The following is a 14,813-nucleotide window of genomic DNA, read 5'->3' as shown; positions in this document are numbered from 1 at the left end:
TATATAATAATTTATACATATTCAAATATAAATCAATCATCTGCGGTGAAGTCTTTAAAAGTAGTAGGTGGGTTTTTGTACTTTTAGTTTTGAACTTTATCTTATTTTGTTTTTGTATCCCTAGCTTACTCGTGTAGCAATGCACTTATTTTTGATGAATAAATACCTACTCAAGTGTAACATCTGCATTTTTGTACCTGTTAATCCCTTTCATTGTACTGTCCATTGTCTTGCGCTTACGGTAAATACGATTTAGTACTAACAATAAAATTTGAAAAGATTGTAAAGGACCATAAATAAATAAAAAATGCTCAATGTCTTTATGAGTATTAGCATTGCATTATATTTTTGATAATTTTGCAAATTAAATATTTAAGACTGTTTAAATTTTAGACGGATTTCACATTTATTTTAGCCTTTATAAATATATGTGTGAAAATTATTATAGTAGGTGTAACTATTTATACTGTGCATGATAAGGGAACCATATTTTCGTAAATATGTATAAGGAAAGTTGAATTTTGTATAATTTCTTGACTCTCTTATACTTAAACAAGTATATAAAAGATTAGTATTAAGTACTGACTACAATTATAAGTTTTATTCACTCGTACTTAATCTATAAAGACAATACACTGTTTTAAAAAACATCATTGTTTTGAAAAAAACGACAAACTAACACCACATACTTAAAAATATTGAAAAAATAATCTGTTTGAAAATCGTCTAGGATCAAAACGGTTTGTTATAAACTAAACTGCGCTGGGTACGTCCGTTCACGGAAACAAACAAAGAACCTCGGGTAAATACCTAAACTTGTGTTCCAGGCTCATGCTTCAACGCTCTTAATAATGAAAATTAACATTTAATATACATGGAGTTGACAGATCAAGGATATGTAACAGACAAGTAACAGAACCCTTCTGTTTTTCGACGGTAGTTCAATATTCAAAGGATTAGGTCATTTACCCATAAACTATGTGGGTACTTAGAACACAGCGTAATACGATAAAATAGCACTTAGAATTACGAAGCTATGGATCATTATAGCGCACGATAGCGTACCAAAATTATATGAACGGTTCTCCTCGAGAAGCGTGACGAGTCAACTTTTCAAGTGATGACAATTGGGATGGTGCCTATGTCGAAAATTATTTCTTAGTACATAATTAATAAATAGGTCTTCCAAAATTCGTAAGATCTACATCTATTGTTAGTTTAAAGTTTGCAAACCTTTTTAAATAATTGTTTTAACTAAAAAAGTACGTTAAATGTTTATGACATCACGTGAATGTATTTCATACAACCTCCCATACTAAGCGAGCGTTCCGATGGTGATAAAAAGTTGCTGATTTGACTATTAGGCATCATCCCTATTGTAAGCCAACGGGAAGGATCAGTTTTCAACAAGGACGTAACTAATTGCACATAAAATTCGTCGAGTTGTTGAAAATCAGTTTTCTCCAGCGATGGGGCATGTAGGAATTGAAAATAGTTTTTTGGTCTCCCTATGTAAGAGTTGGCTACAATCACACGAATTGACGGAACGAATCAATTGACATCCGTATTCACAATCATTACTATGAGGTCTCAGAGTGCGCTCGAACGCAAGTGTGGTCTCCACGAATCAGATTACAGAAAATGGACGTGACACAGTAATGATTGTGAATATGGGTGTTAGTCTAGACTCTAGATGATTTCGACCGAAAGCCAGTCCGCATGCGACCTAAGCGAGCCTACTCGCTGTAGTAACATATGACCCTAGTTTGTGCTCTACATTGTAGTGGCTCGCGAGCTGCCCACCAGGCGACTAAAATAGTTTATGCCATAGGTTCCCGAAAATGGGCGCCAAACCCACAAAATATGCAGTGATTTCACATTTGTGTTCTCTTTGCGTCATTATCGTCAACTTGGGAAACCTACGCTTTCTACCTAATCTAAATTCGATTACACAGCGTTAACATTAGCTACTCATAATATTTATTGTCCATGCGGGGGTCGCCGGCGCGCTCAGTCTACGATGGAGAGCTGCGCGTAGCCGACGAGCCCCTTCTCGTCGGCCGGCAACGCGGGGTCGGCGGACGCCAGGCGAAAGGTGACGGAGCGCGGCGCGGGCGCGTCGCCCGGGAACAGCTGCGCGTCCACCAGCACCTGCAGCTGCGTGGCGATGGCTTCACCGTCCGCGCCCGCCACCAGTCCCGCGCCCACCAGCTCGGTGGCGATGCCGTCGGCGGAGTCCTTGCCGGGCGCAAACTCGAAGCGGATGTCGTTGAGCTCGTTGCGCGCGTTGCGCATGCGCAGCACGAGGTCGATCTGCGGCGCGTCCTCGGGCTCGGCGCCGCCGATGCGGAAGCCGGCGCGCGGCTCGGCGTCGCTGTCGCTGTCGGAGGAGGCGGCGCGCAGCAGCGTGTTCATGGGGCGCTCGCGGCCCGCGTCGCCGTCGTCCTCGTCCTCGTCCTCGTCGCTCTCCCACACCCACTCGCCCGTCTCCATGCGGTGCAGGCGGCCCGACGTGCCGGGCTGGCGCTTGCTGGCCTTGTGCACGCGCGTCTCCATGCTGGGCCCGATGCTCACTAGCGTCTGCACGAGGTACTTGCGGTCCTTGGCCTTCTTGAAGAACGAGTGCTTGAGCAGCTCGGTGGCCGAGGGCCGCTTGGTGGGGTCCTTCTGCAGGCACTCGGCGATCATCTTGCGGAACGTCTTGCCGTACGCCTTGTACTGGTCCTTCTCCTCGGCGCCCGTGTCGAGCGTGGGCGGGTCGTTTTGCAGCGTGAGCATGAGCACCTTCATGGGCGGGTACTTGTGGTAGGGCGCCGTGCCGGTCGCCATCTCGATGGCCGTGATGCCGAAGGACCAGATGTCGGCCTTGAAGTCGTAGCCGTGGTTCTGCTCCATGACCTCGGGCGCCATCCAGCACGGCGTGCCCACGAAGGTGTGGCGCACCTTCTGGCGCGACAGGTCGCGGCCGGTGGCGAGCCAGGCCGACACGCCGAAGTCCGCGATCTGCACGGTGCCGTCGTCGCCCAGCAGGATGTTGCCGGCCTTGATGTCGCGGTGGATCTGGCCGTTCTGGTGGAAGTACTCGAGGCCGCGCAGCACCTCCTTGAGCACGGTGGCGATGGTGGCCTCGTCGAACACGCCGTGCTTGCAGTTGGCGGCGCGCAGCTTGTGCTTGATGATGTCCAGCAGGCTGCCGCCCTCCAGCAGGCGCAGCACGAGCCACAGCTCCTCCCTCACCACGAAGCTGGTGTAGTAGGTGACGACGTTCTCGTGGTTGCAGCTGGACATGGCCTGGATCTCCTTGAGCAGCTCGTCCATGGAGGTGTTCCACTTCTCGAGGTTGATACGCTTGATGGCGCACTTCTCACCGCGCGCGCGGCAGAAGGCGGCGTGCACCACGGCCGTGGCGCCCACGCCGATCACCTCCAGCAGCTCGTACTCGTCCTGGCTGTTGGGCCACGAGTGCCCCGAGCTCGCCATCTCGCCCTACCCCCTACGATTTTACACTAAAAACTATTACAATTTATATCCTATTAAGGCAAACACCGATGCGATAGGACTTTTTAATGTATTGTAACAACATTAAGAGGCACGACTTGATTGTCCATGGTGATATGGTTTTTGGGTGTATAATTTTGTGTAACTAATACCACTTCTTCTTTCGATATTTCGAAGCGGTGAAGTGTTTGCTTAGTGTCTCTTAGTTCTAGTATAGTCTTTTCTTCTTTTAGCACCGACACGTCATCGAGGTCTACATTTGATGGGTAGCTGTAGTCGCCTGGAACGACAAAACGCAACTTTCAGTGTAAAAATACTAATAAAAAAGTTTATTTTTTTAAGGAACTATTCTTTAGCAACTATAGCAATTGTTACCTGGCAAAAGATGTATAGCACCATCCTTTGCTTGCACATGAACAGGGTAGAAGAGTTCATTACCCTTGCAGCTTATTTCCTTTGCAAATTGTACCAATTCCTCTATGTCATTGAATTTGGACAGTCGATGGAACTCATAGCCCTGTGGTGGGTACAATTGCACTTCCTTTCTACTATTTCTTGCCAAAATATTCAATGGAGTTTCCCACTGTAAAAAATACAATTTTTTAGGTGCAAAAGAAAACAGAGCAAGAATAACATAATATATTTTGATGATACCAAGATTCGAGACATGTTTTTTGATACCGGTTTTTTATTTTAATTATACTGGTTTGACATTTCCTGTACAATGGTATGGAACCCTTCGTGTGCGAGTGTGATTAGCAGTTGAACAGTTAAAAAAAATTAAATCTGGTGATTCTGATTCTAATTAGGTCAGGTAGAACCACATTTCTTAAACCGTAAGAATAAAAAGATTCATTTCTGGCTGGTGTATTTTTTTTTAAGCAAAGAGGGATATTTTGATACTACCCTACCTCAGCTTTCACTACTTCGCTGTTGGCTTGAATCCCAGTCGGTTGTTCCTTCAAGGCGGTCACAAAGAACGCAGTGTCGAACCGCACCCGTGCCTTAGAGGGAGTCAGCCAGTTGCTCCAGTAGTGAAGCGCCCATATGTCCGGATAACAGCTGTACTGCTTGCAGAGGTTGAAAAGCTCAGCAGGATCTTTACTCACCTGCAAAATTTATCATTTACTAGCTTATACTTGCATCTTAGAATACATGGTCTACACCTCTCCCCCCATTTGCATCAACCCCCTATTTTAGCCCCTTAGGGGTTGAATTTTCAATTTTTTTTAGCAAACGTCTACATTCTACACCATTATAGCTATCTGCATACCAAATTTCAGGCAGATCTGTCCCGTAGTTTGATCTGTGTGTTGATAGATCAGTCAATCAGTCAGTCACCTTTTATTTATTTGAACTACATCATCAATGGTACTTAGTCAGTACCAAGTAAATTTTAGTGTATTAACAACTTTTTCCTCCCAATTTAATAAGAAAAGGGTGGACAAAGTTATTTAAGATTAGAACTGTCAAACCTTTTGGCCGATTTATACCAATCGCGTATGCAGCACGTACACGTGATACGTCCGTAGTGACGCGCGTGAACCCGTAGGCGTAACTGCGCGCATTACGTTACGTCCACGTGAACGTTCACGCCACGCAAGCGGTATGCCATGTTTTACACAGTTCCATACATTACAACGCAATGGTACGCGCTACGTCAACGCTCACGCAGCCTGTGTGAACGAGCTCATGTGCCAGTTTGGAGTATGGCGTTTAGAATTACACAAAAATTTAAATACCTATACATAATTAATTCACTAAAACCGGTCAAATGTGAGCTGGACTCGCATACTAAAGGGTTTTGTATCACTGTACAAGATTATGCACTTTTCATTTTTTCAACTCTCTACCTATAATGGTCCATGAGATACAATCCCGCTGATAGACAGACAGACGGACGGACGGACGGCAGTGGAGGCTTAGCAATACAGCCCTGTTGACCTTTCCAACCTTCTGAGACCGAACCTTAAAAAAACGAGCCAGTCAAAAGTAGATTCAGTTGATAATTCAAAAGCACTTGTAAATGTTTATTAAAAAATCTTTTATCTTTCTATTTCTAATAATAATTGGTTGATTAATGTTACGTTACTAATATTTCTTACCCGACTCTGCCAATATTTGACATCAACATCAGCTAATACATCTGCCCATTTGCCACTTCTGTCTGCTTTATGTTTGGAGCTGCATATAAGGAGGCCGAGCTCCTCAAAAGTCTCCCTTATTGCACTTATCCTCAATGCTATGTGTCTGTTGACAAAGTTAAAAACCAGTTACCAAAAAATAACAATTTTCAATTATTTTGTGACGTAACCACATGTAAGTTGATTACAAACAAAATTATCGCGTTTATTCTAAGACTGATAACTATTAAATTATACTTATCCAAGTAGTATATAGTACTTGGACTTGGAAGGAGGAACAAACTGTATGTTCCTAATTTATTTAATTTAATTAAATACTTAATAAAAACTGAGACCGGTGTTTGCAATTTGCAGCCCAAATAGACCGTAGTCTGTGCTAGGGCTGAAAAAAATTATTATTATTAAGTATTGTTGTTTTTATTAGTATTATTGTTTTCAGGTCACGGTAAGACGTTTGTTAAGCAAGCATAGCCAGGCCGCAATACTAGGCGTGCCTGCTTAGCATACCCAGTCACTGCGGAAACTGAAACCTGACGCGGCAGAAATCGCGAGGACTGGGCACCAACAGCACAATTAGTTATAGAAGCTATAGGAGCCATTAGAACAATTTTATGTAATAGTTAGTATGTATATGTAAATTTTAGCAATAAAATTAGTTTCCTTTCGCACCCCTTGCAGTGGCCCCCCAATGTAACTCGTTGTTTTATAAGGATGACTTAGTTCTACTACTACTACTTAATTCTATATATTTGTTAGTTTTCACCTAAATAAAGTGAATTTTATTAAAATTAAAAGTGTTTAATTACAAAGCGCCTTGTCGATCGTTATCAATTAAAATGTATATTTTAGCAGATTGGTTTATTTTTAAATACAAATCTTGTTTCACATCTAAGGTATTTGAAAAGGCCAGCACAAGGTCAAGGTTAAGGCGAATAATCACTTAAATGTAGGAGACAAATTGATTTGCTCCACAGTTGGCCGCTTGATTGCATTGCCGGTAAAAAATCTATTAAATCAATGTAACATGCCACTGTTTTAAATTGCACAATGTTGCAAATTAATTTTGAAGCTTAACAAACTATCAGCTTGTGTCTCGTAATTGTTTGTCTCTGGAATTATTTGTCTACTGAAAACTTACACTAACAGCTCAAACATTTGTTACTGTACTTGTATGTTAACTCCAGAGTAAGTCTTATTTTTACTCTATGCCAAGGGCATAGCATATAGCTGAGTAGATTCTTGTAAAATTGTATGGAAGTTGTTGGTGCTAAGTACATAGTAATTGAATATAAATCGGTCAAGTGCGAGTCGGGACTCGTTCTTTTAGGGTTTCGCACATAACTACGACCATCATAATAATATAATATTGGGTGTATGAAATATTTCTTTTCCCAGCTAAAACATCGCAATAAACCAAGCAAATGCATTATCAATTTCTCTACCAACTTACATCATAAATTATCTTCACAGATATTAGATACCAAGATATCTAGATATGAATCCTATCGGCCAAGTTTTATTTGCACTCTCAAACAAACAACAAACTTTTACTTAAGGGAAATACTGGGGGGTATTTCCCTTATGTAAAAGTTTCCTACAAATTGGCTCATAAAAATTAAACTATGGTGGTACCTCTGAACAGACATAGAGTACAACAGCAATAGCAAGCATAATAGCAGAATGTCAAACATGTGTAAAGTCTGTTCACTAACATAGTGTCGCTACCCAACTTGTGTTTATTATTTATATTCGTATTTTATTACAATAACCATAAGAACAATATAGTATTCTATTTAATTTTCAGAATAGAAAACATTTATTTAACAAAAGTGAAAAATAATATATTAAAAGCAAAATAATAGGTGTGCCTGCAGGTGTAGCGACTAGCGACACTATGTTAGTGAACAGATTTCACATACATGTTTTATGATGCAAGATGCTGTATGAAACATCACACTGTAGAGGCATCTATAAGCATAGTAAGGTTGGCCGCATATTTTCAGAAATTTTATCATATTTTATCCATACTAATATTATAAATGGGAAAGTGTGTTTATCCATCTGTGTTATTTTTAAACCTAAATCCATGGTAACAAGTCGCAGCATCGCAGCATCATCTCTTTGGTTTGGTACTGAGATAGCTTGTATCTCAGAGATGGATATGGATAGATATAAAGGAATAAGATAAATATTATTTTATTCTGGAATCAAAGGGTTCCCACTGAATTTTAAAAAACAGAAACTTACGTAGAGAAATTTGTGGGCATCTAGATTCTGATAGCCGACTAAGGTTTTATTAAAGCATTGGACACATTCTCGTTGTGCACCATTACCATTTCCATTATGCTTGTTTGACCAAGTCTTAAAGGTTTACAGAACACTTATATGTTATAATTTTGAGTGTATAAATATTGAATTACAATGAATTGTATGACATAATCACAATTGAACTTTTTGCTTGAAAGACAAAAATTGATATATCGAATTCTGATGATGTAATTTAAGATACTTTAAATATTAAGTTACAGAAAGTAACTATTATTGCACGTAAGGTATTTCTAAATAATAAAATTATGGTAGTGAATCTACCATTTTGCACTGGTTCATATTATCTCTCCTATCAAAAAGAACAAGCAAGAAACTTAGTGGTTAGTTGTACCTTATAAATTTTATAAGCAGTCCTTACCTTCGGATGGGGTTACTGGCAAATATAGGTGATGCAAGTGCTCTAGAACGATGTAGAGCCTCGAAATCGTTCTGGCCGAAGCCGAAAGAGCTGAGGAGGTGCAACCAATGCTCACTCGCATCCGCCTCCTCACTCACACCGCCCGGAAACACTACACCGTTCGAGAACGAAGCGTTATGTGTCCGAGTCTGCAATAAAATATCATAGTTACTGCCCCCTGCGTTCCTACTCGATGAAACGTCCACATTACGCTTAGCAAGCACTATCAACGATGCTGATTCACGCCAGCACTTTCCGATTGCTCTTTTCATGATTCCACCAATGTCACTTTCGTTTTATCACCAAATAGAACAGTAAAAAAGTTTCAGTTTAGCGGTCTAGGGGTTATTATACAAGGCCGAAACTTACGTATTGAGTTCTCGAGATTACTGTACCAAATATCTCTTACCTTATCTAATGCGGTAGATAGGTTTGTTTTTGCTTTAGTCTATTTTAATTAATCAAATTTGGATGAAACCAAGTGATAACGAAATGAATCAAGTGTAGGTAATAAAAAAAATTGACATCACGTTTGACACTTGACATGACAAACGACTAATGGTTGACAACTTGACAACGGCCAATGACAAATGGATGACATTAACCACAGACTCCTTTTTTTTCCTCTCTCGTCAGGCTTTACAAAGACTAGCCAATGTCAAGTTTGTAGTTATTTGTAACAAGTTAGTTAAACTATACAAGTATGGACCCCGTCTGTGCCGACGCTCGCCGACATACGCACGGCACCCCCTTAGAGCGCTTTCCAGTCATTTTCAACAAAAAAAAACACTCCAAAAAGGCAGAGCACGCCCGCCAGCCAACACCAACACGGTCGAAAACTCAACCACAGACTATATTTCACACAGGTCACAGTACAGAGTAAACAATCAAGATCCAGCTCTAGGACCAAAGAATTATACAGTCATCACGGGTAACATTATTTATAGGTAATATTGTAAACGTGTAAAAAGAAAAATAAAACCGACTTCAAAAACCACAAACATTAAAAAGTAAAAAATAATTTTTAGTTTAAAGTTTTCCAGTTAATACCATACTGTTTACACTGATCGCGAGCAATTTGCTCTTATCCATTGAAGAGTTCTGTTCTCCATCTCCGAAGATATTAATCAGATCTTCACCAAATTTATATGAGACCACCTGCACAGTATACCCTTTCAAACAAAAAAAAATCCAAATTGGTCCAGGGGTCTTGGAGTAATCGGGGAACATACATAAAGAATAACAGAAAAACATTTAAAGTCTTATTTATGGACTTATTAAGTATTATGTACTACTTATAGAGTTTTTCCACAGGATTCTTTCATTAACATCTATTCTTTTTGTGCATAACCCACAAGCCTTACTTAATTGTAAAAGCTAGGATAGGATAGGTAGGTAATAGGTACCTACTCAGAGAATACAACCCTGACGGGAGCCTACCGGTCAAGTCGTGCCGCCAAGCGATTTAAGGTGCCCACGCACTTGAACTGAACTGCAGCTGAACTGCGCGTCGCGTCAGCGCCCCGCAGTTGCAGTTCAGTTCGAGTGCGTGGGCACCTTTAGCGTTCCGGTACGATGCCGCGTAGAAATCGATCAGTGATCAGAATCATAATTTGGCTATGTTTGTATGTGCATACGTGGTACCTACTACTTGTTGTAGTGTGCGATGGCGTTCAGTTTCGACTTTTGACCGTGACGTGTTTTACGTTAACTACCACAAATGTGTAAACGCTTATCGCTACACTCACTACTACAACCAAGGTTTAGCGGTCATCGTGGAATAGAACATCAACTATCCCTACCTAATGTCTGGTCCATCTGATTTAAGAGGAATTTCCTGCTAATTTTGAATAGGAAACGAGCAATATGGTCACACGGGAAGGGACAAAAAATATAAAACAAAAATTTAATTTTATATTTAATAAGTATCTTAGTATGTACCTACCTATATTATTGTAGATAATTACTTGTACTTAAAAAAAAATATTAATCTCAGCATCAATCAATTAATCAACCAGCTACCTCTTTTGCAGCAAACATACTGATTTGTTCCAAAATGCCCTATCAAGCCGTATGACGACCCCTCCTGGTCGCAGTCCTGCAAAAATAAAATAAATACAGAGTTCAGGCAAGTTGGTTTCAATACATAATTAGTACCTAGATAATATGATGATTTCATTGAGGAATCTTGCGAGATACATCGTGTTCGTTTTGTATACCTATGCTTACAGGTACCTACCAGTTGATGCTAACAGGCAGAAAAAGGTCTGGATGGCAGTGGAAAACATGAGTCGTTGTCTCATTCATGCGAATGAGTTCTGTAGGTACTTTCTGTGTACGTTCCAGTTCATTGCGTAAAGCAAAAGGTTGACTGATGTACCACATCACTTATCGTTGTAGAACAAAGTCACTTTTGCTCAAGCGTCCTATGTTCCTAGTCTATATTACATATATCTATACATATAATAAAATTGTAGAAAAGTGGTGTCTGTACAATGGAAATATATAAAAAAAAGTAGCAGGGGTTGTTATTATATCGATGCCGAACCCGAAATTGTAATTAATTTTTTTGTCTGTTTGTCTGTGTGTTTGTGCACGCTAATATCAGAAACGGCTTATTCGATTTAGATACGGTTTTCACTAATATATTGTAATAAGCTTCACTTAACATTTAGTGTTTATTTCATGTCAATCGGTTCATAAATAAAAAAGTTATGTTAATTTAAAGAATCACGGCGAACATTTTTAACGTACAGAGTATATGCTGCCCGAAAAGTCACTATTCCACGCGAACGAAGTCGCGGGCACAGCTAGTCTATAATATGTCCGTATTATTTATGTTAGCGCCCACTAGTAGGACACTAGTAGTCTAAGGTCAGGTTTCGTTATATCTGTTACCTACTTTATTTTGGGAGGTCGGAGGCTCGATCCCAGGCACGCACCCTTTTTGGGAGTTAACGAAGGTACGTTACTAAGCAATTAAATATATCATTCACTAAGTGAAGAAAAACATCGTGAGGAAATTTGCATGCCTGAGAGTTCTCTACAATGTTTTCAAAAGATAAGCGAACTCCGCCACTCCCCACTGCCGCACTGGGCCAACATGGTACACTATGGAGACCAGTGCTCAGTAGTTGACCGGCCATATCTAAATTACTAGCTAATAAGCTATGCTGATTCCCAGTTTCATGAACGCCACTTTACTTTGATTAGGTACTAGTTACTTTATTGAATAAAATAAAACTAGACTATGGCTTGGTCACTGGATTTGAGGAATTTAAGAGCTAGGTTTTTATAGAATTTCGTTTGATAAATCTTAGGTCACGGGGTGGCCACAGCGCTGTGCGATCTGAATTGCGTCGTAACAAAAGTCGAATCGTTGCAGAAATAATATACGTAAAAGTCGAATCGTTACAGAAAGTTTCTTCGGTAGGTACCTGAGAGACATTCTGTCCGTACTTATAATGGCTGCATCAGCATAGCTTATTAAGTGGGTACTCAACCAATAGATGCAGCACATACTATTACTATTTTAATGGAAGGTAGTACTTACGTAGTCTATGTCAAAATTATCAAATGGGATAATGCGCTGATTGTACGGACATTCTGATGCACGTTTGCAAACGCCAGACCCTCTACTTGAAGTGCAAGAATGTTCAAAACCTTAAATAAAAAATGAAAAACCAAATCAAGTGCTTGTCGAGCCACGAGCAGTGTAGGGATCCGTAGTTGCCCGTCACAATATACCTACTATTGGCGTCACTCAGAAAAGCAGGTATTATTTAAATATTAGAATGTCCTCCCAAAACCTACACAAAAAACACAGGTTCAATGTGTAGAGGTTATCCGAGAGTTTTAATCTAAAATAAAATAAATCGAATCTCTGATGGAGACTAAACTAAAACCTTCAAAACACCCGTATTTATGCAAGTTCAATCTTGTTGCCCTCCTAGCAACAGATCATATGACATCGAATGAGCCAAATATAGATTTTATCAAACTACCTTCATTAGATAACTTAACAATTTTATATTATTGTTGACAATTCAATTCAATTTTTAAAAGTAACCTTACACTACTAACTGTTTTACACAATTAACAACTTCATCCAAGTAATCTATTACATATAATAAATTTGTAGAAAAGTGGTGTCTGTACAATGGAAATATATAAAAAAAAGTAGCAGGGGTTGTTATTATATCGATGCCGAACTCGAAATTGTAATTAATTTTTTTGTCTGTTTGTCTGTGTGTTTGTGCACGCTAATATCAGAAACGGCTTATTCGATTTAGATGCGGTTTTCACTAATATATTGTAGTAAGCTTCACTTAACATTTAGTGTTTATTTCATGTCAATCGGTTCATAAATAAAAAAGTTATGTCAATTTAAAGAATCACGGCGAACATTTTTAACGTACAGAGTACGTACTACACGCCTCGCGCCTGAGCGTCCGTGGCTATATAAAGTGCGCTGAAAGCCATTCCACGCGAACGAAGTCGCGGGCACAGCTAGTTTTCAATAAAATTCATACAACTCCAGTAAATCAATGTTATTGAGCGTATATCTACTAATATCGGTCTACTAAAAAAAGATTCCGACGAATTGAGAACCTCCTCCTTTTTTCGAAGTCGGTTAACAAGTGGAGTATGCCAATCCGCACTTGAGCAGCAGCGTTGTGAACTATGACCAAACCCTTTTCATTCTTAGAGGACACCCGTGCTCAGTAGTGAGCCGATGATGGGTGATGAAAACATGAAAAAATTGAAGTGGAAGTAATATTATAAATAAATATAAATAATAATATATTTGTGCAGTTTGGCGGTCAGCTTAACTAACGCGTTGATTATCGTGATAATTATGGCGTTGTTGGGCATTGACGCTCGAGCCGTTGAACATCGTTGTTGGCTGTTAATGTGACCGGGATAATATGGGGATAGGTAGGTTTAGTAATGAAAATTTATGGTACCTATTCTTACCATTTAGGCTGGACCAGCCGGGCGATGCGTGTAATTCTACTGTCAAACACAAAACAAGTAGACACGATAGTACCCACACTCTCGCCATATTTATAAAATACTGGAAATTATAAGAAAGTAATTAAGACGAGATTGCTCTCAACAGCAAAGAAATGACTGAATGAAAACGATAAATCGTTGCCTTTTATATAAAAATCTGTGCTTTTGTTATTAATTATAATTTACTATCATTACCTACACAAACACATGATGATTCATTGAAATGGGCATAAAATAAATACCCAATTAAATAGTAGATAACGTAATTATTACATTTAATAAATAATATTATCTAGTTATCTAATACCAAAAACCATAATAAAAACCCATGATTATATAACTCAGATAGGTACCTCACAATTTACTAGAAAGTAGACACATTTACCGTGGTTATAATAAACATTTACCCTAATCTTCAGATTAGGGTATGTTATACTTAGTACTTATAGTAGCTACATGTTATAATAAATACTAGTTAATGAGTTCATTAAAGTTTTACACATTTATTTATTCAGTGGTTTTTTTTTCTCATTTAAAGAGCTGGGCCACTAGTGCGACCATGTGGCTCTGGTAGGTCCATTCTATCTTATTCTAACACTTAAAACTATAATTATTATCTACATACTATTAAAAATTACTTCTAAGACTTATATTTCTACGGGCTATCCTGTACAAATGTTTTGCTGCATCGGACGTTGGGTTTGTCAAAATAATATTTACGTGTCCCAACGTCCTGTCCGGCACTTCACTTCGGACACATTTCAGTAGTTACGCCGAAAATAACAGTAGAAGAAAACAAACTTATTTTATAGATTTTCCAATAAAGCTATAATATAATTATTATATAGTGTTCATATTTTCAATTTTATTTAGGAAATGCGCGCAACAAGTGTGGCGCAGGCGGGCGCGGGTTGCGGGGCAGTCTCATTGATCAGACCAGCGCCTGTTGCTCGGTGTTGCTCTCATAGCCAGAGAGCTGGTGGGAACATTTGAGAAGGCTCTTAGTGATTGCTAAAAGTTTCAGTTTACTAGGGGAATACACGTTATTCGTGCAATATAGGAGGCCGCGGGTTGCGGGACAGTATCATTGATCAGACTGTTTCCTGTTGCTCGGTGTTGCTCTCATAGCTGGAAAGCTGTTGGGGAAATTTGAGAAGGCTCTTAGTAATAGCTAAAGTTTCAGTTTATTAAGGAAATGCACGCTAGAATTGCAATATAGGTGGGCGCGGGTTGTGGGGCAGCCTCATTGATCAGATCGGTGCCTGTTACTCGCGGGTGTTGCTCTCATAGCCTGAGGGCTAGTGAGAATATTCCAGCAAGCTCTGAATAAAAGTTCAAAGTTTCAGTTTACTCTATATTCAATAACGCAAGCGGCAAGAGTAATTAGTATGTAAAGCAAATTGTATGTGGTAAAATATTGACACACACAA

General features: G+C 39.6%; 2 protein-coding genes across 2 annotated transcripts; both read right to left on the bottom strand.

Annotated features, from left to right (window-relative positions):
- Positions 1-851: 851 nt before the first annotated feature.
- Positions 852-3,480, bottom strand: LOC123870914 (STE20/SPS1-related proline-alanine-rich protein kinase). The gene has a single exon (XM_045914414.1). The coding sequence runs from the start codon at positions 3,478-3,480 to the stop codon at positions 2,011-2,013; it is 1,470 nt and encodes a 489-aa protein (XP_045770370.1). The 3' UTR covers positions 852-2,010.
- Positions 3,481-3,563: 83 nt separating this feature from the next.
- LOC123870979 (acyl-coenzyme A diphosphatase NUDT19-like) lies at positions 3,564-8,728 on the bottom strand. Its single transcript, XM_045914499.1, has 5 exons — positions 8,329-8,728; positions 5,604-5,748; positions 4,410-4,607; positions 3,874-4,081; positions 3,564-3,778 (listed from the first exon to the last, which is right to left on the bottom strand). Exons 1-5 carry the CDS (start codon positions 8,637-8,639, stop codon positions 3,564-3,566), a joined length of 1,077 nt encoding a protein of 358 aa, XP_045770455.1. The 5' UTR covers positions 8,640-8,728.
- Between the last annotated feature and the right edge of the window lie 6,085 nt (positions 8,729-14,813).

This window comes from Maniola jurtina, chromosome 2, assembly GCF_905333055.1.
Source record: "Maniola jurtina chromosome 2, ilManJurt1.1, whole genome shotgun sequence".
Classification (NCBI taxonomy): Eukaryota; Metazoa; Arthropoda; class Insecta; order Lepidoptera; family Nymphalidae; genus Maniola; species Maniola jurtina.
Note: the sequence above shows the minus strand (reverse complement) of the source record. Positions and strands in the feature narration are given on the sequence as shown.